This window comes from Chiloscyllium plagiosum, unplaced genomic scaffold (genome assembly GCF_037043375.1).
Source record: "Chiloscyllium plagiosum isolate Xiang-an unplaced genomic scaffold, Cpla_swu_hap1 HiC_scaffold_20, whole genome shotgun sequence".
Taxonomy (NCBI): domain Eukaryota; kingdom Metazoa; phylum Chordata; class Chondrichthyes; order Orectolobiformes; family Hemiscylliidae; genus Chiloscyllium; species Chiloscyllium plagiosum.
In genome coordinates this window covers 34,310,985-34,333,907 of record NW_028270158.1, presented here as the reverse complement: position 1 = coordinate 34,333,907, position 22,923 = coordinate 34,310,985, and the positions used below count along the sequence as shown (strand labels likewise).

Genomic DNA, 22,923 nt, shown 5'->3' with positions numbered 1-22,923 from the left:
GGGTCATGTTGTTTCCAAGGAGGAGTGAATTAATGGGGTAAAGAAGGAAAATGTAGTCCAGATATCGAGTGATTTACCGGGTGTTCGTCTCTTAACTCGGGGACATCGAGCATTCGGGAAGCTTTACCTAATCCATCCCAGAGATGTCTTGGCAGTTAGGGTTGTTGAATGACTGACAGGACCTGGTGCCAGGTTCACCTGGTGATTGCTAATCAATACTGCCAAAAGCGAACTTTGCAGTTGAATTTTAGTATTAATTTATAGGATTAGTTTTTCCAATTATAACATTGGCTTCTTATTATTTATACTGTTACTGTGAATGTAAAATTAGTTCGGAAATTAAGACTAACTTTTGGTACACTTTTATTAAAGAAATTGTAAAAATGTCAATTGAGGTTGCAAATTATAATTTTTTTCAAAGTGACATTTTTATCAACCACTACATTGGACAAACAGGTAGAAAACTAGCCACAAAACAACATGACCCTCTCTCACTAGTATCCTTACATACAGATAAGGAAGGACACCAATTTGACTGGGACAACACATCCATCCTAGGACAAGCTAAACAGAGACACGCACGAGAATTCCTAGAAGCATAGCATTCCAACCACAACTCTGTCAACAAACACATCGAATTAGACCCCATTTACCACCCCTGAGAAAAAGAACAGGAAATGACATCACCAACCCAAACATATAAATAGAAAGCAGCGGCAGTGCTTTGCCTGGGGTCCACTGAAAATGTTACCTTGTAGGGTGACAAAATGTCTGGAAATGAACATTCCAGCTCAACAAGCGCACCTACATCCAGATGGCCAATATTGTTCAGGGAAAAGGAAAATGGAGAGACAGTGGGTTGGGAGATGTCATCGACTTCATGCTGGCAAATATCCACCCAGTTCTGGGAATTGGGGGAGCTGCTGTACTCGCTAAAAGGGCGAGTTGGCACGTGTCATTTTTGGCCTAGCTTCCACAATGTTACACTGTGACCAAGTTGTGCCTGCATGCAGTTTACCACCTGGATATTTAATGTGCAACAGCTTTGAGGTATTGTTTGAAAGGATTGGATTAGCTGCTGATAACTGGATATCATAGATTGCATGGGTTTAGTGTCACACATTGTTGTAGGATGAGCTGTGGAGCTCATTTGCTATTTTCGAACTTGGGAACTCCAAATCATTCAGGGTTTCTGTTACTGGTTGCTCTGCAATGGGGTGGGTCAGATTTAATTTTGTCCAATTATTAACATCTGAGCTTTTATATGGCCCAATTCAGTGGAAACTTCTTAAATTCTTCTGTATATTTGCAAATGTTTGACAAGGCCGGTGATCCACCAGACAATTCGTTAGATAATCCAGTCACACAACCTATAAAAGAATACAACTGGATTGACACATCCCCGAAACTGCTGAACATACAGATGAGTGAATCCAAACACAGAAAGCTGAATATCAAATCCAACCAAAAAAAAGGTAAAGATCTGTTCCTGGACTGTAATTCTCTGGGGCAGAGGGGACATGGAAGAAAACAATTTAGGGAAATGAGCAAAGAAACAGAATAAAATCATCATGGGAAATGAGGAAAACTACCCATATGAACTTGATAAAAGAGAAAGGTGAAGGGGATGGGGAACTATGTTTCCTACAATAGATGCAGGACTCCTGTTGAACCTATCATATGATAAATAGACAAAGAGAAGCTTTGTTCATCCAACACAAGTAAGAGAAGTACAGGTGTGCTTTCTAAACTCTTTCTGTGATCACATATCAAGGTTTGAAAATTGCCAGCCCTTTGTGAGAACTGCAAGAGTGGAGTAGCAGAGTTGAGAACTGGTGCTTGTTAGAGCAGGAGCACAGCTGTTATAACTCAGTCAGAGCTCCAAAATAGCCATTGCTGGGAAGTTCTAAAGTGAAGGCATATTTGGCAATATTGACCATGAGGACAAAGGAATAACATAAATAAAGTGGAGATTGGAAATATCAAAACTGGGGAACTTGGAGAAATAAATAGTGATGTCTTAAAAAGAGTCCATATTACACAAGAGACATCTGAAAACACATAAAGGTAGATAAATCCTGGGAATTGTTCAAGTGTATTGCAGGAAATTGTGGAAAACTGGTATGAAATTGCAGGGATCCTAGCAGAGATATTTATATCATTTACAGAAATGGATGAGGTGCTGAAAGACTGGAGAGTTGCTAAGGTTGTGTCTTTAATTGTGAAAGGCTACAAGGAATAGCCAGGGAATTATAGACCGCTGAGCCTGACCGGTTATTGGAAGGGATTCTGAGAGACAGGATTAACATGCATTTGTTCAGTTCCTCCACCATTTTTTGTTCCTCATTACCTCTCTAGCATCATTTCCCAGTAGCCCAATATCCACTTTTGCCTCTGTTTTGCCCTTTATGTATCTAAAGAAACTCTTGCAATCTTCTCCTCATATTACTGACTAACTTACCCTCATATCATCTGACCCTACGTCATTTCTTGCTATTAATTTCATTTCTTATTAATAAGGCAACACCACCCCCTCTGCCCACCTCCTTATTTTTTTGATAGAATATATATTCTTGGATATTTAGCTCCCAGTCCTGATCCCCTTGCAGCCATAAAGCCATATTTTCTTGATGCCTACCATATCATGCCTGCCAATTTCGATCTACACCACAAAGCTCATTTACCTTATTTCGTGTACAGTGTGCATTCAGATACAACACCTTCAGTCCTCTGTTTACCTTCTCTCTTCTCATTGTTATCCTTTTATCTGGTGTTTGATTCCTAACCTTAGCCAAATAGTCTGTTCTACCTCTTGTTCTGGAGACTTTAATAACCTTTCCTGAGTTCTCCTTTCTTTTCATACTTTTCCATGCAGTTGAATCCACCCCCCTCAGATGTGAGTTTTACCCTACCCCCCTACTCCACAAACACACTTCCCACTTTCTAGTTTAAAATCCTGTTGACCACCCTATTTACCCTTTTAGCTAGAATATTGGTCCTAGCTCAGTTCGGGTGGAGACTATCCCAACAGTTCAGATCCCTCCTGTTACAATACTGATGCCAGTGCCCTATGAAATATATCCCCTCAGAAGTGGTAGAGGTGAGTATAATTACAACATTTTAAAAGATTTGGACAGGTACATGGATAGGGAAGGTTTAGAAGGATGTGGGCCAAATGCAGGCAATGGGACTAGTCCAATTTAGGAAATCTGTTCGGCCTGAATAAGTTGGACTAAAGGGTCTGTTTCCGTGCTATATGATTATATCTAATTCAGGGACTGAGAGTAGAACCTGGGAAAACAAAATTGGCAACAATGTTGGCAAACAACAATGGGAACAATTGAAAATGAACTTCACCAGAGGGCAAAAAGAGAACTTCCACAAGAGGAGAAAAGAAACTCAACAAATTGTGGCTCCCTTGTTGAATAAATGCACAAGAGAACAAGGGTGAAGAAAGAAGTGGATCATAAGACAGCAGAATGAATGATAAGAGGAAACAAAGAAAATGTGAGATAAGTCAAAAAAAATTCAAAAGGCAAAGAGGAATTGTTGTTACGACACAGAGGTCGAACCCGTCTATTAATTAAAAGCAAACACCCAGAAAAGCTCACCTTGTAATCTATTAAAATGTGAGGGAGTGAGAGAGAACTCCTAATTTCCACTACTTAAAGAAAAAAAAATTATTTTCTTAACTCTAATAGTGAGCACTAAACAAAACTATTAACAAACCAAATACTCTTTCCCTTAACTGACCACAAGCCTATTAACATGCTAATCCAATAACAAACTTATTAAACATTACAATAACTTATTCTCAAGTCCACACGTGCAGCAGGTCTTCTCTGCTGTCTTCAATCTTCCGTCTGCTTATCTCCCTGGGTTGTCTTCTTTCTTTTTACTGCACGTGTGTTTTACAGGAAAGGTACCTCTGACAGACTGTCTTCTAACTTCTTTGAGAACAAGATTTTAGATGGGCAGTTAGCTGTCAGGCTCTACGGCAGTTGCTCTGACCAGTTTTCAAAATGCTCGCTTTTTTATACCCTCAATATCATTCCCTCTCATTGGTTCAATATTGTCAAAACATTAAATTCAAACTCAGTTAGGTTTTCGTGTCCTAGACATAATTTAAAGTAATTGGTTAAATTTGAATTGTTGTCAAAACATCAACCAAAACCCAGGTATCCCTTTAACAGCCAATTGTTACAAGTAACTATACTGGGACAGCTCGTCTTCCAGCTTTTACATTTGGGCAACTGAGCCTGCACTTTAAGTTTATTTCAATATTCAGAAAACACTTTATTTTAAAGTAAACATGCACACTTTCGACTTTGTAACATTGTGGAATTAAATTATCAAAAACACCTAAGGTTGTACCTCCCTAATCTGGAATTCTAATGTCTAGCACCCACAATACTTCCATCTCTCCCTGTAATGAGCATGCATCGATCTTTATTCCTATTACCTCTTATCAAACTTTGTCCATTTTGGCTGCACTAAATTCTGTTTTTGGTGCTGAATTGGACAATAATTCATCCATTAGGTATGTGACTGATGCAAGTTGAGGTGAGGTGTTCATTTTTGTAATGTTTGTGCACTAAGAATACTTTACCTCCTGTAGTCTGGCAAAGTTCCAGTTCCAAGGCAGGTACAATCTACAATAAAAATAGTTTACAGGTATGTAAAAAACAAAAGGGTGACTGTAAAGGAAGAGGAACATTAAGCAATACATTGGATGGCAGACTTATTAAATAATTATTTTGTTTTGGTATGTAGCAGGGAGATATAACAGATACAGATACAAATTTGAATGATGAGATGAACAAGAGAGAAGTGCAGAAAAACGTGTTGCTGGAAACGTGCAGGTCAGGCAGCATCCAAGGAGCAGGAGAATCGACGTTTCGGGCATAAGCCCTAGGGCTTTTCCAGCAACACATTTTTCAGCTCTGATCTCCAGCATCTGCAGTCCTCACTTTCTCCCAAGAGAGAAGTGCATTAAGTATATCACTGAATTTACTGAATAAATTAAACAAATATAGAAGATAATATTCCTGGTCAGGATGAATTGCATCCACATAGTTTAAAATATCTCAGGAAGGTAAAGCCTGAGGTATTACTAAACATATTAAATTCAATAGAAAAAAGTTGTAGTGTCAGAGGATTGGTTGATAACTAGTATAATTCTTTATATTGAAGGGAGATAGAGCTTCATCAGAGAATTGTACACCAATCAGCTTATCATTGGTGTTAGGAAAATAATGGAACCCCTACTAAATGGGGAGAAGAGAAGCACATTTAGAAGTAATACAATATTGAATAGTTAGCGTGGATTTCAAAAGAGAATATAGTGCTTGACAAGCCTTTAGTGATTATTTTTGAGGAAGCAACAATGAGTAGACTATGGTAATATAGACAATTCATCTGGATTTTGGAAAGTCATCTAGTAAGCTTCTCCTTGATAGATTAATCAATAAAGTCAGAGAAGTTGGAGTAAGGAAACATAACAGTTCTGAAGACAGGTCACTAGACCGAAACATTAACTCTGCTTTCTCTCTACAGATGCTGCAAGACCTCCTGAGTTTTTCCAGCAATTTGTTTTTGTTGTTAATAATGGATTGTAAGATCGCTTTAAGACAGAAAGCAGAGCGTGAAAGTACAGTAATTTTTCACTTAATATCCTGATCTGTGTTCTTTGTGTTTCCTGAAGCAAAATAATGTCAAGCAAATTAAATTTTTTCTTAATAATGAACGTATAAGTGGGAGTTGGATTCCCCAGCAAATCTTTCCCAAGTGTCTGTTACCTGGAATGTGGAAACAATGAATTAATGCCTGAAGTGAGATGGCAAGCAAGCCAGCAAGCTATGCAAAGGGCAAGGCTAGCATGAGGTAGCAAACAAGGTGGGAAGGAGGCAACAAACAGAAGTGAATGCGGGTGAGAAGAAGGCAAAAGGCAGGGCTGATCTGGGAATCTTTCAAGTCAGCTCTTGAGGTGTAGAAAAACCTAACAGCACTGAGGAAGGGTCACTCAACCCAAAATGTTAACTCTGCTTTCTTTCCACAGATGTTGCCAGACCTGCTGAGCTCTCCTGACAATTTCCTATTAGTTCTATTAGTCTGCGAATTAGGGTGTGGCAACATAAAAACAGAAAAAGTGTAAGTCAAGAGATTAAACAGCTTTAAAAGAAATTGCATGAGAAAACTTGCAAGGGGTCATAGAGAGGCACCTCCGATGAAACTCACCAAGATTGTCGCTCGGAAGCTTAAAACAGGGATTTACTGTGAAGGGTTTTACTGCGAAAATGGTAGAGGTGAGTAGTGGTATTTCAGAAGAATCAATGCTGGGTCCTCTGATACTCATAACTTACATAAACAATTTTGACTTTGGAACCAAAAAAACACAATTTAAAAAATCAAAGATTACACCAAATTGGTGGTGCAATACTCAATACTGAGAACATTAATAAACCTCCAGAATGGGCAAATAAAGTTCAAAACATAAATTAAGCGGATACAGTTTGGTAGGGAAGAAAAAGATCAGTTATTATTGGAAAAAACAAAAGAATTGCGGATGCTATCAATTAAAAACAAAAAAAAAAGGTCTGGCAGCATCTATGGACAGAAATCAGAGTTAATGTTTCAGGTCAAGTGACCCTTCCTCAGAACTCAGCTGATCTTTTCCAATAATTTCTGATGTTGTTATTTATTATTGGTAGGTGGGTAGAGGAACAAAGGGATCTTGTAGTATAAATGAACCAATGAGTGTTTATTTCTAGAGAAATAGAATTGAAAGGTAGAAAAATTATGCTAAACAAGTATCAAACCTGAGTAGGTCAACTCTTTAGTCAGAACTGTACATGGTATTCTTACGTCTTCTTTTATTACATGACTTTGCTACCCTACATTGAATCTGTGCTATACCTCCTCTGAATGGTTGGGACAGTGGAGAACAAACTTTGCTCTGTACCTAGTCCCAAGTATAAAGTTTTGCTTCAGAAAAACTACATCTTTTTGCCTTGATGAGCATAAAATTCAGTTTTTTTAATGCTGTAGTTAACCCTTAAGAATGCTTTGATTGTATTTTCTAGGGAACTATCAAGATAATTTATTGGCAGTCACTAGAGAGCAGTAAAACCATCCACTACATCAGCCTGCAGGAGAAGCTTCTAGCCTATTACACACACCAATCCATCATTCCTGAAGAGCGAGGCAAAGCTAAGCATTGCACAATGAACATCTGTACAGGGCTGCAAAAATTTCTCCACAGACCTCCCTCTGAGAGTGATGAATCTCTGCAGTAGCCTTTACAATGATCTCCAAATGGTGGCCCCTGATCATGTTTGCCTGATGCTGCCATTGTTGCTTGAGGACTATCTCTGGATCCTTGTTACATGGGAAGAAACATTGAATGTGTCTGGTCTGCAGATGGAACACAGGGATAATGTGGAATATTTTCCCTGAGGCATCAGTTATTGGGATCAATTTATTGTGGGAAGATATCTGTCACCAAAATTAATTGTTGAGATGTTCCACAAGATGGTACTGGGGAATATGAACTGGCTGGTGATTAGTACTTTACTGAATTGTATCATTCAACCTGAGGCTTCTGTTGACTTCCTGCAGTTGAAAGTTCAATATGATGAGGACAAAATCCTGTATATCGATATCTTACCTGTGATTAAAAAGGAGGATACAATATTTCTCCCTCCGATGCAAATTAATGGCAATTTTGTAAATATATGGCAACAGAGTTTAGGGGCTGCTGAGACCAGCAGACTACAATCCTTGGACAGGACTGACTTAGGCTTCAGATTCTGCTTCTTGAAGATAATGAAAGCAATCTGCAAGGACCAGGCAGCACTGAATAAGCTGACAGACAGCCAACTGACCAATGTTACCCTGCACCTGAGCTAAGTGGAAAAAGACTGGACCAAAGAAATGCTTGCGGAGCAGACCCTTCAAATGTGACAGGAGCTTTTTGGCTACTTGGAAATAGGATGTATGCCAGCTTACTTTAACAATAAGGTGGATCTGTTGTCCAGGATGTCAGAGGAAGAGATTGGTGTAATTGGTTATACCCTGTACTATGCCTTATCACACTCTGACATTCGGTTTATTTTTCTCCAGTCACTGACTAATTTGTGACTTACTGTACACTGACTTCAATTTTTTTTTGTTAAAGATACAGTTTTGGATTATTGGTCTTTACTTCTAGATAGTTTTAAATAAAAAAAATCACACCCTGGCTATTGCTATTCAATTCCTTATGTAAGGACTGCACTACATGTGAACTCCATGCAAGTTAGCAGGTCATCTCCCATGGGACGTACTACACTGAAGCTGATTCCGTTCTTACATAAGTGGGTCATTGGACAGCAATCCACTGGCATGGAAACATGTTGTTGATCAGCTGACTCACCACAGATCTGGGATCTGCTTCGGAACACTTGAGGGTTTTAAAAAAACTTTATAAAGGTTTCACATTCACCTAAAAAATGTTCTTGGATGTTGCTTCAGTATAGACTAATGCTACAGGCAGAAGCAAAAAATAAATTAATCGTCAGAACTGATGCAGGCTTCTCAGATGGTAATCATGTACACTGGTATTCTATTTCACTGAGAGCAGTCTTGATTGAGTTTTAGCTAATTATCTGGCACACAATGATTAATATCTCTTAAAAATTCTTGTTATCGAGTCATAGAGATGTACTGCACGGAAACAGACCCTTCTGTCCAGATATCCCAACCTAATCTAGTCCCACCTGCCAGCACCTGGCCATAAGCTTCCAAACCCTTCCTATTCATATACCCATCCAAATGCCTTTTAAATGTTGCAGTTGTACGAGCCTCCACCACTTCCTCTGGCAGCTCATTCCACACGTACCATCCTCTGTCTGAAAACGTTGCCCCTTAGGTCTCTTTTATATCTTTCCCCTCTCACCCTAAACCTATGCCTTCTAGTTCTGTACTCCCCCACCCCAGAGAAAAGACTTTGCCTATTTATCCTATCGATACCCCTCATGATTTTATAAACCTCTATAAGGTCACCCCTCAGCCTCTGATGCTCCAGGGAAAACAGCCCTAACCCTTTCCAACCTCTCCCTATAGCTCAAATCCCCCAACCCTGGCAACATCCTTGTAAATTTTTTCTGAATCCTTTCAAGTTTCACAACATCTTTCCGATAGGAAGGAGACCAGAACTGCACGCAATATTCCAACAGTGGCCTTACCAATGTCCTGTACAGCCGCAATATGACCTCCCAACTCCTGTACTCAATACTCTGAACAATTACTTTTTGTTTTTGGAATGCACCAGGGGTGTAACTTCCTCCAAATTGTACGTGAGCCCACTGCCATCATAAAGTCAAAAATGCAGATGTTAGTCAATAACTGCAGAGTATTTAGCACTGTTCATAATACCTCAGATAATGAAGCAGTGGGTAAGCATATGCAGCAAGATGTGGACAATGTTCAGTCTTGGGATGATAATTGTCAAGTGACATTCACACCTCATATCTGTGCCAACGATGGTGCATTTCTAAACTAATCCAATCTGCCTGAACATGGTCCAAATCCCTACATTCCCTACCTGTTCATGTGTCTGTCTAAATGTATCTTAAACCTTGCTAATGTATTCACTTCTACCACGCCCTCTGACAGCATGTTCATGGCATCTACACTCTGTAAAAAAAACCTTTCCTTTAACATCTCCTTCAAACCTTTTCCCTGTCATCTTAATCTATGCACCGGTAAAAAGATTCCAACTGTCCATTTTACTCACCCCTTTCAATTTTATATACATCTATCATGTTGCTCCTCAGCAAAAACAATCCAAGTTTGTCCAACCTCTACTTTGCTGATATACTCCAGACTAGGCAACATCCTGGTAAACCTCTCTGCACTCTCTCCAAACCTCCACATTCTTCCAACAGCATGGCAATCAAAACTGCACACGAGACTCCAAATGTGGCCTAATTCAAGTCTTCTACAGCTGCAACATGACTTGCCAACTTTTATGCTCAATGCCCTGATCAATTAAGGCAAGCATGCCGTATGTCTTCATTATCACCTTATCTACTTGTTTCTACTTTCAGGAAGCTTTGGACTTGGATTCCAGGATCCCTCTGTATAACGGTGCTCCTATGGATCCGGCCATTCACTGTATGGTTTCCTCTTGCATCTGACCTCCCAATATGTATCACCTTATACTTGTCCAGATTAAACTCCATCTGCCATTTCTCTAACTTTTTAAACTGAGTGTATATCTTTGATAACCTTTGATAACCCTTTTCACCATCCTCAATTCCTCCAATTTTTGTGTCGTCTACAAACTTACTAATCAAACTACCTACGTTATCATCCAAATCATTTATAATTATTACAAACAACAGGCATCCCAGGATGGATCCTTGTGGAACACCACTGGTTACAGACTCTTAAGTCAGAAAAACATCCATCCATAACTACCTTCTATCTTCTATGGCCAAGCCAATTCATATTCAACTTACAAAGTCACCATGGATTCCATGTGATTTAATCTTCTGGACCAGCCTTCCTTAACAGACCTTGTCAAATACTTTAGTAAAGTCCATATAGACAACATCTTGTGCCCTAACTCAATCATCTTTGTCACTTTCTCAAAAAATTCAATCAAGTTTGTGAGACAAGACCTCCCCTACATAAAGTCATGCTGACTATCCCTAAAGAGTCCATTCTTCTCCAAATGCAATTAAATTCTGTCCCTATGAATCTTCTCCATTAACGTCCTGCCCACTGATGTAAGGTTCACTGGCCCATAATTTCCTAGATTATCCCTGTTGCCCTTCTTAAAGGGAGGAACATGGCTATTCTTTAATCTTCTTACCTGTGGCGAAAGAAGATACAAAGATTTTTGTCAAACCCCAGCAGTCTCCTCCCTTACCTCCTTCAGTATCCGAACATATTGGGCCCTGGGGACTTATCTACTTTAATGTTTTCAAAACACCCAACATCTCCTCCTCCATAATATTGATATGCCCCAGAGTAACAATATATCCCTCACTAAAATTACCATAATCTGTGACCTTCTCCTTGGTGAATACCAATGTGAAGCACCTCACCCACTTCCTCTGGCACCATGCTTAAATTCCCTCCTTTGTCCTTGAGCGGACTTACCCTTTCCCCAGTTGCCCTCTTGCTTCTAGTATACATCTAATATGATCTACTTGACCCTACTTGTCAAGGTCCTGTAATGGCCACTTCTAACACTTTGTAATTTCTTGTTTATTTTCTAATTCCTTTACACTTCTCAAGGGCCTTGTTTAATAATGACCATCTCAAAGGAGAGTAATCCAACAACATTACCATCACTCACTATCAACATCCTGGGGGCTACCAATAACCAGAAACTGAATCGGACCAGCCCTGTAAACACTTTGGCTATAGAGCAGGTCAGAGATTGGAATTCTGTGTCAAGTAACTCACTTCCTGACTTATCAAAGCCTGGATATGGTCTACAGGGCTCTAACAATGAAGAATACTCATCCAGGGAAAGCAGCCCGCTTGATTGATACATCATCCATCACCTTAAACATTCCGTCCCTCTGCTACTAAAACACAGTGGCAGTACTAAGTACAATCTACAATGTGCAGTACAGCAAGTCACAAGTTTCCAAACCACAACCTCTACCATTTGGTAGGACAGAACTAACAAATATATAGGAGTACCTACAAACTCAAAGCCACATACCATTCTGACTTGAAATTGCATCACCTTCTTTCATTGTAAAAATTGTGAATTTCCTTCCTAATGGGGCAGTCAGTATATCTAAACCTTACGGATACCAGTGGTTCCATTTCAGAAGGCAGCTCACTTCCACCACCTCCATATAACTAGGGATGACAAACACTTAAACAAAAGTCTATCGCCATGTCCTGTTACTTACATTTGAAGATCACTTCTATTCTGTTGTGGATTCTGTTGCTCTAACTTCTGGAAGTAAAGGTAGCCAGGAGTACAATTACACAAACTGCAAATAGCTATGTTTATTTGTGCTACCAGGGTAGCAATTCTTAGTTGTACAAATGCAAAATCAAAATGAGTTATGTTTAAGGTTATTTCAGCTTTGTGTCACTGAATTATTCATTGTCTTTTGCAAGCTGATTTCTTATTGCAGTCTGCTTTTACCATTATAATTCAGCAATAGAAAGTGTAGCTGCATTTAAGTATCTAATTTCAAACAGTAACAAACTCTGACTGACAACATTTTAGAGAGTGTGGTGCTGGTAAAGCACAGCAGGTCAGGCAGCACCTGTGGAGCAGGAAAATCGACATTTTGGGCAAAAGCCCTTCGTCAGGAATGAGACTGGGAGCCTTAGGAGTGGAGAGATAAATGGGAGGGAGTGGATCTTGGGGCAAAGTAGCTGAGAGTGCAATAGATGGATGGAGGTGGGGGTAAAGGTGATAGGTCAGACGGGAGGGTGGAGCTGATAGGTGGAAACAAAGATGGACAGGTAGAACAGATCATGAGGACGGTGCTGAGTTGGAAGTTTGGAACTGGTAAGGTGGGCGCAGGGGAAATAAGGAAACTGGTGATATCCATGTTGATGCCATGGGGTTGGAGGGTCCAGAGGCCGATGATGAGGCGTTCTTCCTCCAGGCGTTGGGTGGTAAGGGAGTGGCAATGGAGGAGGCTCAGGACCTGCATCTCCTTGGCAGAGTGGGAGGGGAAGTTGAAGTGTTCGGCCATGAGGCAACTATCTCAGGGACACACGCGCCATTCAACCTCACCATCCCGTGCCGAACACTGCAGAGGATATGAAGGTCCTGGACCTCCTCCATCGCCACTCCCTTACCACCCGACACCTGGAAGAACGCCTCATCTTCAGTCTCGGGACCCTCCAACCCCATGGCATCAACATGGATGTCACCAGTTTCCTTATTTCCCCTCCCCAACCTTAACCAGTTCCAACCTTCCAGCTCAGCACCATGCTCATGACCTGTCCCATCTGTCCATCTTCCTTCTCACCTATCCGCTCCACCCTTCTGATTCCTGATGAAGGGCTTTTCCAGCACCATACTTTTGATTAATCTCCAGCATCTGCAGTCCTCACTTTTGCCTAACATTTTAGTGATCCAAGTTAATTAATATCTTTTATTTGTGATTTCATTTTTTTAATAAAAAAATGTGGGTTCAAAACCATGACTCTGGGATTAACAGTCCCTTTAATTATAAATTAAATTCACCAGACTGTGTAGGAACGTGGTCTACTATACTTTTCCAGCAAAACACTTCATAAATGTATCTGAGCAATCATGTATCCAAGTATAATTTGGATATTTTGAGATTTGTAGTGTTAAATGGAACCATTAAATCCATATAGCTTTCACTTTGCAAAATAATTTTTTTCAGAGAAAGATTTCAAGTTCATGCTTATAACTAAATTACAGTCCCTAAAATGTACTGGATAAAATCAACAAGCTTCAGATTAGTTGGAAACAAAGAAAGCTATTTTCACTGAGCATTTCGTTTTTCATATTTGCGCGGAAGGAACTTTGACAGAAGTTACCATCTGTTGCAATAGCAGTTGCACTGGTTGCTGTGTTTCCCATGTTACAACAGTGACTAAACTTCATTACCAACTTTAATTAACAGTAAAGAACTTGGAGATTTGAAAGGCACACTATAAATTCACCTTACTTTCTTGTCCTTTAGTTGTTTCTCTATCTTGGCAACTAAAGACTGAGTTATATATAGTGCAAACTCCACCAGTTAAATGTAGGAAAGCTTAGTGGCTTGGGCTTCCTGTTCATTGCTGCAGAAGCGGATGTATGGGTTCAGTTTCTTTTAAAACTAGAGTACAGAAAAGTAAAGCCTGAATTGAGAAGTGATGAAGCCATTGGGTCATGCTTTATAATTGAATCCTCATCTGATACCTCAATTTAACAGCCCTACTTTTAGGTCTTTTACCAACTAACCTCAGTCTACATTTTAGATTGAGCAAACCTGTTCAGCAGTGTTCATAGCCTAGGTTTAATCAACTGTAATAGATCATTTTTATGGAAAAAGTGTGCAGGCTCCCAAGCCTTTTACTGATATTAACAAGATCTCATCCCTTCTGATTTTCCTGTTGAATCCCAAGCCCACATTCCTGTTATTATCTCCCTCATTAATGTTCCCATGGATACAGCATCGTAATCTACCAAGGAATTTGACATTGGTACCGCTAATGTTATCAGCAAATACGAGAAATTTAAAGTCAACATGATTATATTTAAAATATTTTCTCATCCCTGTTCAGATGCACATCTCCAGCACCTGTAGCATTTGAACCTGGGCCTCCTAATCCAGAGGTAGAGACACTAACACTGCATCACAAGAGCTACAGAGTATCTAATTTTTTGTGCTTGTCAGAAATGTTATCACACACAACAGAATGGCTTTATCCCACCATCAAATCACTTCTGGACTTTTCATGCACCACCACTAAACCACCATGTTTTCAATTTCTCAATTTCCATGCAAACAACAGTATTTAAGTTAAAATTGGCGAATTCATTGTCGGTGGGAGATGAAGCCAATTTCAGGTGGATGTATTAATTGTAATATTCTAAAAGGGGTTAATTATTTCACATATGTACTGCTATATTGTTCAGTGCTGAGAAACCATCAATGTGATTTTTTCCATTGTGTAATATTTCCGCTTGGTATTTTGGATCCATACAAGACTTTAGAACTTTAAAAAAAAGACATACAATTGAGATTCAGACTTATTAATAAGATTATATTTAAAAGATCATTTTTCCCAGTAATGAGCCAGAAAGAGAGTTCTTAATCTTCCTCACTTGTCATGTCCTCTGCTATAAATTAAATGAGGCACAATAAGATTCAAAAAAAAGAACTAGAAGGTTGTTTAGGTTTTGTTTAAAAACATAGCAAGTTGTGATCTGTTAAGTGATACCTGAAAGTAGGTGGGTGAGTAGCTACATTTTTGAATTTTGCAATTTGCAGAGTCATGGGAGCAATGCAGTGTCACAACACACGAGGGGAGCACATTGAAAATCAAGCCCTGTCCTTACTGAAGTCATCCCAAAAATTAAAGTTTTTTTAAAAAGAACACAAAGATTCTCTAATCTACCCGATTTTTAGGCCCAGGTTGATCTTAAGCAAACACCAGGTTTCTGTACTTTATAAGCATCACTATTTATTACAGGTAATTAGAGTCCAGCTACCTGTTAACAGTTATTAATTGTTGGTGTGTAGACAGGTGCATGGATGGCACAGATATGGAGGAATATGGACCAAATGTAGGCAAATGGGACTAGTATAATTGTGAAAACTGGGCGGCATGGCAAGTTGGGCTGGAGGGTCGTTTCCATGCTGTAGATTTCTATGACTAATTAAAACTCTAATCCCCTTCCACACATATAACATGGACAAGAGAAAAATGGAAAAAGAAATTCAGTAGTCTTTGTTCACAAGGTCTGTTGAGTTGCTTTTTGCTGATCGAAAGGTTTATCTTCAACCTTCCATTTCCAAATGCTTCCATTGGTTGGCAAAAGGCACAGGATGGCCAGTTCTCTTCTAAAAGGCCTCTTACTTATCACTTAGAAGTCAAAGCTTACAGTAACCCCTGAAGAAAAGATAAAATGGTTTTCCTAAGGTTTAAAGAAAGTTATTCCCAACTCAACTTATTCCAGGCCCAAGCTTGAGTTACCTGAGAACCAATCCCACAGTTGTTGGACTACTGAACAATTATCTATGACAATCAACGTCTTGTTGCCAACCAAAGTATCATCTGTGAAGAATACCTTGACTCCAGTTCATCCACAATCTAAACTCAGCTACTGCCTGTTCAAGCAGCTATTTATACAATGTTTGCCATGAGTGTGAGGCTACTTTCTTTTCAAAGCATGTAGCAATTATTTAAAACAATTTTTTACAACAGTTTTCTCATTTCAGTCCACAATTTTAAAAAGCACAAAAATCCTTACAGCAGACAGGACGTGCCTGTTGGCACTATGCAGAATCCCCACGCAGCAAATTTCATCGGAATTGCCTAGGTAATTGAAAATTATGATTGGCAATTCCCTCATACTGGAATCCTCAAACAAAAAGCCCCTTAAAGTCAGAAACTTTACTGGGTTGTAACTCAGTTCAGCCTAATAATTATCCATAAAAAACTTAAGAGGACTAACAATCTACTCTAAATCGTGGATGACTATTAAACAGATAATTCTCCCCCACAATTGAATCCCTGACAACCATCTGCCTAACCTGACCACATTTCCTCATCTCTGCTGGCTGATCTATCCCGCTCAGACTTGACATAGCTCACCTCCAATTGGACCCCAACCCAAGATAATACTCCCTCTTGCCTGAACCAACATTCTCTCTACCATTGACTCAACAACCCCTCCCACTTGTTGGAACGCAAACCCCTTACAGTCTTGGATGTAAGTTTGCTTGCTCAGCTAGAAGATTCGTTTTCAATGAATGAAAATGAACCTTTTAGCTCAGTGAGCAAACTTACATGCAGAACTGCAGAACCTCAACCAGAGCTACAAATCTTCTCAAAACCCCCTTACAGTCTGTTCTGATACAACACAATAATTCTGATCCTGTGCGATCCCACATAACAGCAGCACCATTTAAGCCAATAGGACGAGAATTGTGTTAAAGCTAATATCGATACGGAAACTTCACGTTCTACCAATAATGGTCTAAATTCTTCAATCGCATGATAGCCAATTTGTGTTGAAGAAACACTAGTTATAGCAGAACCAACTGTACCCATGACTAGACCTTGGCCTGATGAGACATTCTGCTACCCAAACCAACACCATGGGCCACTCTCCTGACATGACTTATGCACTCATTCTTGGCACCTTGGTTGTAGAGATACTTGACAAATTGATGGTTATCTGTTGTGGAGTTGTCTATTATTTATTTCATGCACACATGGACAGTAGCTTTAACACAGGGTCAAAATTTGCACTAAATTAAAGAACTCCTTCAAGCTTTATACAGATTATAGCATGCATTAATCTAATCTAATATTACAATTACCATATTCAGTGTCCATGTGTCCCATATTATCTTTGTTTTCCATGTCTCACCAAGTATTATTTGTTCTTCACCTGAGGCCTTTGATAACTATTTACTTTGACAGCCTGGATACCTCTTCATTAGTTCTAGCTTCCTTAACAATTTGGCTGAAGCTTTAACCCTTACTAATTCACCCCTTCAGCTCTGGTACTCCACCTATTGGCATCTCACGTCTGTGACACACTTCTCATCCACCTTAACTCTACACTTACATCCCTTTTTACAAGAGATGTCAAAGTGACAGGCTGTCCTGCTGAACAACCCAATCACTTGACATTCATGACACATTGATGCAAAATGGGCATGATTTATACAAGGGCTCCTGTGTTGTTGGATTTATGCATTTCTGGACAAGCTCATAACACAAGACCCCTGTCAGGAGTTTCCAGTGCAGAAAATATATAAAGGTAACTGGGTAACTTTTAATCCAATCAGTGTATGAATTAGAGTTTCTGATCTTGATCAGGATATCTGAACTAAAAGCTCAACTGAAGAGCTTGACGTGGACATAGTGACCAATAAGCTTCAATTGCACTGAATAATTCTAAGATATCCTCCACAGTCAAAATAATTCTTTCACTGTCCAGGTTCTCACAAGACCTGGCAGCAGAAAGCCTACAGGATTCAATGGAATTGGAGATTAACCTGTGTCATTTCAGGAGGGAGAAAACTCATACAAGCAGAGGGAATTTTATCTCCATTCTTCATAATTAAATGATGATGACTCGTGATAGAATGGAGGACATCAGGCTTGAGTGTATAGAAGTAGAAAATGAGGACTGCGGATGCTGGAGATCAGAGTCGAGAGCGTGGTGCTGGAAAAGCACAGTAGGTCAGGCACAGACCTTCATCAGGGCTTATGTCTGAAATGTTGATTCTCTGCTCCTTGGATGCTGCTTGACCTGCTGTGCTTTTCCAGCACCATACTCTTGAGCGTATAGAAACCAATTATCAACAACCAGAGACAGCAAGTCGAGGATAATTTAACATTGCACAAAACATTCAATAAACCACTAATTGCGAATAAATGGCCACACAGTCGTTATGTGACTGGACTGATCATCTAGAGGTTTAGACTAATGATCCAAAGCTTAAATTCAAATCACAGCAGCTGTTAAAAATTTGAAATAAAACTTCACTAAGACCATGATTATCGAAAAATCCATTTGATTTACTTATGCACTTTAGGGAAGGAAATTGGCAGCTATTACCTGGTCTTTCCAATGTGACTCCAAAACTATTGCATTGTGGCTCACTTTAAACTGTGCTCTGAAAATTTCCTAGTGACTCATTAAGTTGCACTAAATCATTATCACAATGCCCAGTCTGCAGCAAGGTGATTATGGAGATTCATGAATGAATGAGAAAACCAAGCTGAAGAAGTGAAATATTCTATTGCTCTATCTCATTCACAAGATCATTCCTCTCAGTCACAGTATATTTATTCAGCTCACATATAAAATTTTGCCTTTATAAAGATATGTTTCATGATAGTGCATAGTTCTGTGATACTTGTCATTTAACCAATTTACCACAACTTATTTAACTTGAGAAAGTTAGATATAACTAGTTGGCTATCACAGATCAATTTTAATATTTCTCATCATCACTCAGCCGTTTCCTCTTGCGCTAACTAGATAGTGATCAAACGAATGTTCCACCCAGCAATCGAATGCTACGTCTTCCAACATGTTTTGATAAGGACAATATAATCTACATCAGTCATCTGGAATAGATCAATGACAGTGCCTTTTGCATTTGAAACTGTTGCTGCTACTTCTGGAGAAAGAATGTGTGCTCGCAAATTAAAAGATAACTTATTTATGGAGTAATCAAATGTTTGTTACTTTCCAGTGCTATAGGGGATAGTTTGTTTAACATTGATAATAGATGAGGGGTGTTCTTTATAACTAAGAGAAGTTTGTATTGGACAAGACACAAAGAGATTCTTTTAAAATCTCAACTATTTCACAATAAAACAAACACATATTTCATACACTTTGTCCAAGCAACATTCTTGTCAGTGACTACATTTTTATAATCATAATCTAGCTTTAAAGAGACAGTTCCGTTACAACAGAAAATCAGATACTTTAAATGAGGAAAAAGAAATCTGTTGCTATATAATCAACATCTTGTGAATTAATAATGAACAAGCTCAGGAGGTCTATGCTGGATGGTTGATAAACATCCATACAAAATAATTGTTCTTTTGAAAGTTCGCAGAAGATAAACCAGTTACACAAATTATTCACAAATGTACAAAGGTGAATTGTCGGCACAGAAAACAATAATTTTAATTTCCTTTTTAAAAAATGGTTATTTTTATTAAGTTTGTTTTTATAACACCTGGGCAAACTAATGTCATCATAATTACCAATTACCATACTTAGCAGCCACTATTTAAGTGCACAATTAATATCAATCAATGATTCATCAATAAGCTGTAATTGGAATTAATTATGTTTCTGGCCCTTGGTGCAAATTATTTTAATTTTGTTCTCAGAATGTTGGAAAGTAACAAACAACATTGATATTTACTGCTAAACCTAATTTGGCTTAAGGTAGCAGTAGGCCTTCTCTTTGACCCACAACAGTCCATGCTGTAACGTATGCTCACGGTATTAGGGAGAAAATACCAGGACAGTTACCCAGCAGCAATCAAGGAATGGTGATTTATGTCTGTCAGGATTATGTTCCCAATATCCTGCTCCTCCTCCACTTTTTTAGTTGTATCATGGGGTAAGACTTTGATGAGTACAGTTAATTAACCAACCTCAGCCTAAATAGATAATCCAGAACTGGCTCGTGGACAGTCCCTTCTGACAGTGCTCCTGCCCTCGCTAGCTCACAAATTCTCCAGTTTTGACATATAATGTATGAACAGAACACATACGCAAAAATACTGACAGGGAAGGTCTTAAACCAGAATTAAATCTGTATTCTCCTAGTAAGAGAACAAACAAACACTTGTCATCACATATTCAGATAGCATGATGCAAGAACAGAACACAATGTTCAAAGTTTGCCAGACATACCACTCAGTGACAGAACAACCAGTAACCCATAAAACTTAAATTCAAATGTCAAAAGAAACAAAATTGATGACAACAGGTTTGTGTTTGCTCAGACAAAATCATGGGAGCACCAGGACAGACCCAGCCCCATCAAACTCCATCATTCAGTTTGATCGTGACTGATCTGTATTAAATTATCAAAGACCAAATCCATAATAGGGCAAATCTGTTGCAATTATGTTGAACATTAATAATGCAATTATAAATAAATGGCCAAAAAAAGGTTCAATTTCTACTTAGTGTAAGAACTAAAGACTGAATGTTATTTAATATCAGAGAAGTGTTTTGATTACTGCAAGATGCTTACCTGTTTTGATTTGGTTAGCTTCAAAATTTACCTCAATAGGCTTATGTAAAGAATCAAAACACTATTTTAAAACAATTTAAGGTAATGTACTAGTGGAATGCTGCTTTGCCAATTATTCTTCCAATATAATTAAAAATGCCTATATACTAAAATGCTGTCAGTCTGAGTGAAGATTGGTGGGAACTATGCAATGGACAGTCTATGCAGCATCACATGTGCAGCTGAAACTGGCAATATAGAAGATGAGTAAATAGTTAACATAGACATTAACCATAATCTCATCAAAAGGTAAAATGGGTTCAAGGAGCTAAATGGTCTTATCTGTTCTTCTGTAAAGTTGAGAAAGCTGATACTATGACAATGAATTACAAATTGGCTTCATGTCCTTAGCAAAATGTTCTACTCTGGGAGGAATCTATATAATAAACATACAAGAGACAGATAGTTTAACAATTACATTCCCTGGACATCACGCTTTCACATCAAATGTCAAGAAAACAAACCAACTTCTTTGGAAAAGAAACTTCATCTATAATATTAGCATTTTTAAAATAATACCAGAGTACACAATATTTTAGTATTAAAATATAACCAATTTTCAATATTTTAATTTATTCTAGAGGTTCTATTTGCTTCCAGCTATGCTGTCTGCTACCTGCTTTATAATTGAACATATCTCATGTTTAAGTGACAGCTGCAAGTTCTTGCATGATGATAATAATTGTCATGTGTTAATATTCAGAGCTCATCACAGAGAGCTTAAGACCCAAGTCAAAACCCTGAAGAGCCAGTCACATCTCGTAATGGCCATGTCTGCAGAGAAACAGCTACATGTGAACAGAGGAAGAAACCTAACAAAGTGAGCATTGCAGAAATACAGAATAAGAATAAACACTAAGCAGAACCAGGGGAGTATTATCACTCAATTAACAGAGAGGAAAACATGACAGCATGTTTCGATATGACAGATTGTCACGAACAAAGCTGCACCCACAAGTGCTATCGGCAAGTATTATCCAATGAAACTTACCTGTGTGCACTATGCCCTAGTCTACAGTAACAGACTTGCACCCATCAGAGAACTATTTCGGTTTGCAAGTCCCCCAGTGCTTTACTGTAGATCTGTATCCAATAAATCTGAACTTCAACAGTGAACCCTGCATCCATAAGAACTGAATCCCAAAGTTGTAAAGCAGAAACACTCTTCTCAACCACAAATGAAGCCCAGAAAGCTAGACTCTTAGTCATTTCTTTTCCCACAAATCACAGGAATACGGAAGGTGAGTTTCATATAGGCACCACACTAAAATCAGTAAGGCTGCCTCTAATGAGATAAGGAACTCAGAGCAGCTAGTACAGCAATGTACTAATGCAAACAACCTGTTTCAGAAACAAAGCTATTTAATTCTATGGGTGATATTTCCTGATGATTGATTCCAACTAAGATATGAACATTTTGAATTGGAACTGCAAGTGACAGGTAACTCTGAAATATGACAAACATTAACCTATCTTAACATGAAAAGCTGAAATAGAATCCTTATCTCCTGAGCAGCAATATCCGTTAGAATTCAGACAAAAGGGCATCTGAAAAAATATGTTGTTCTCCTTCAATCTCAGTTCATCCACTATCCTTCAAATATCCAACTCCCATTCTCAAAAATGTAAAATGTATCATCTCCAGAATTATCTGATTTATCATCATTTTTAGGAATGAAATACACAAATGGAGGAAACTTTTGATTACTGGATTTTATAATGGGGTCCATATTGTTTTCAGATTCTTCAACTGGGCACCCAGAACAATACACAAATGAGGCCCACAAAGTTCACAATCACCTCACACTGCAAATTCATCTCCCAGACTAGCAATGTAGCTGTACTTCAGCAGCTTATCAACAGGTACCATTCCAAGTTCTGTATTAGTGAATCCAGGAGGACACTCTTCATGTGCTGCCAGCACTCAAGTAGAGCTGTTCACATGGTTTCAGCTGGTTTTGGTCATAAAGGTTAGAGACCAGTGAAGCAGCAGCTTTCTCTGTAGCCAGTATTTTCCAGTTCATTACCAAACATCAGTGTTGGGGGAGAATCAGCGGTTTTGGGGGCACTTAGTCCTTGTATGTCCTGGTTGGTGGCACAGCCCACATGTTCGTGGCTTTTTCGCGGTTGGACCATTTCTGGAGGAGTTTCCATCACTCCGTTTATTTGTCATCCCTGAGATAATCAGAAATAACACGTTAAATTGGAAACTTTGAACACACTGAATGATCTCTCCTGTGAGTGATGTAAAATCATTGCAGGAAGCAGTAGTAATTCACTCCATTCACTGCAAGCTAAACAATTGTTTCTAGGTATCTAATGGGTGGCTTCATTTAGTATTCTCAGTTCTCCTTGGCCAAATCATAGCCAGGGTTTAGCACATCAGCACGAAGACAAAATCTTATTTACTCTAGATTTA

At 38.8% G+C, this 22,923-nt stretch overlaps 1 protein-coding gene and 1 pseudogene across 1 annotated transcript in view; one reads left to right on the top strand and one right to left on the bottom strand.

Annotated features, from left to right (window-relative positions):
• Window positions 1-814: 814 nt before the first annotated feature.
• LOC148146594 (mitochondrial dynamics protein MIEF1-like) lies at window positions 815-8,143 on the top strand (annotated as a pseudogene).
• Window positions 8,144-17,741: 9,598 nt separating this feature from the next.
• top3a (DNA topoisomerase III alpha) overlaps window positions 17,742-22,923 on the bottom strand; it is a 43,351-nt gene continuing 38,169 nt past the window's right edge. The window contains exon 19 of the mRNA XM_043711628.2: window positions 17,742-22,679. Coding sequence (XP_043567563.2) covers window positions 22,555-22,679 — 125 coding nt within the window. The 3' untranslated portion in view covers window positions 17,742-22,554. The remainder of the gene's footprint in view (window positions 22,680-22,923) is intronic.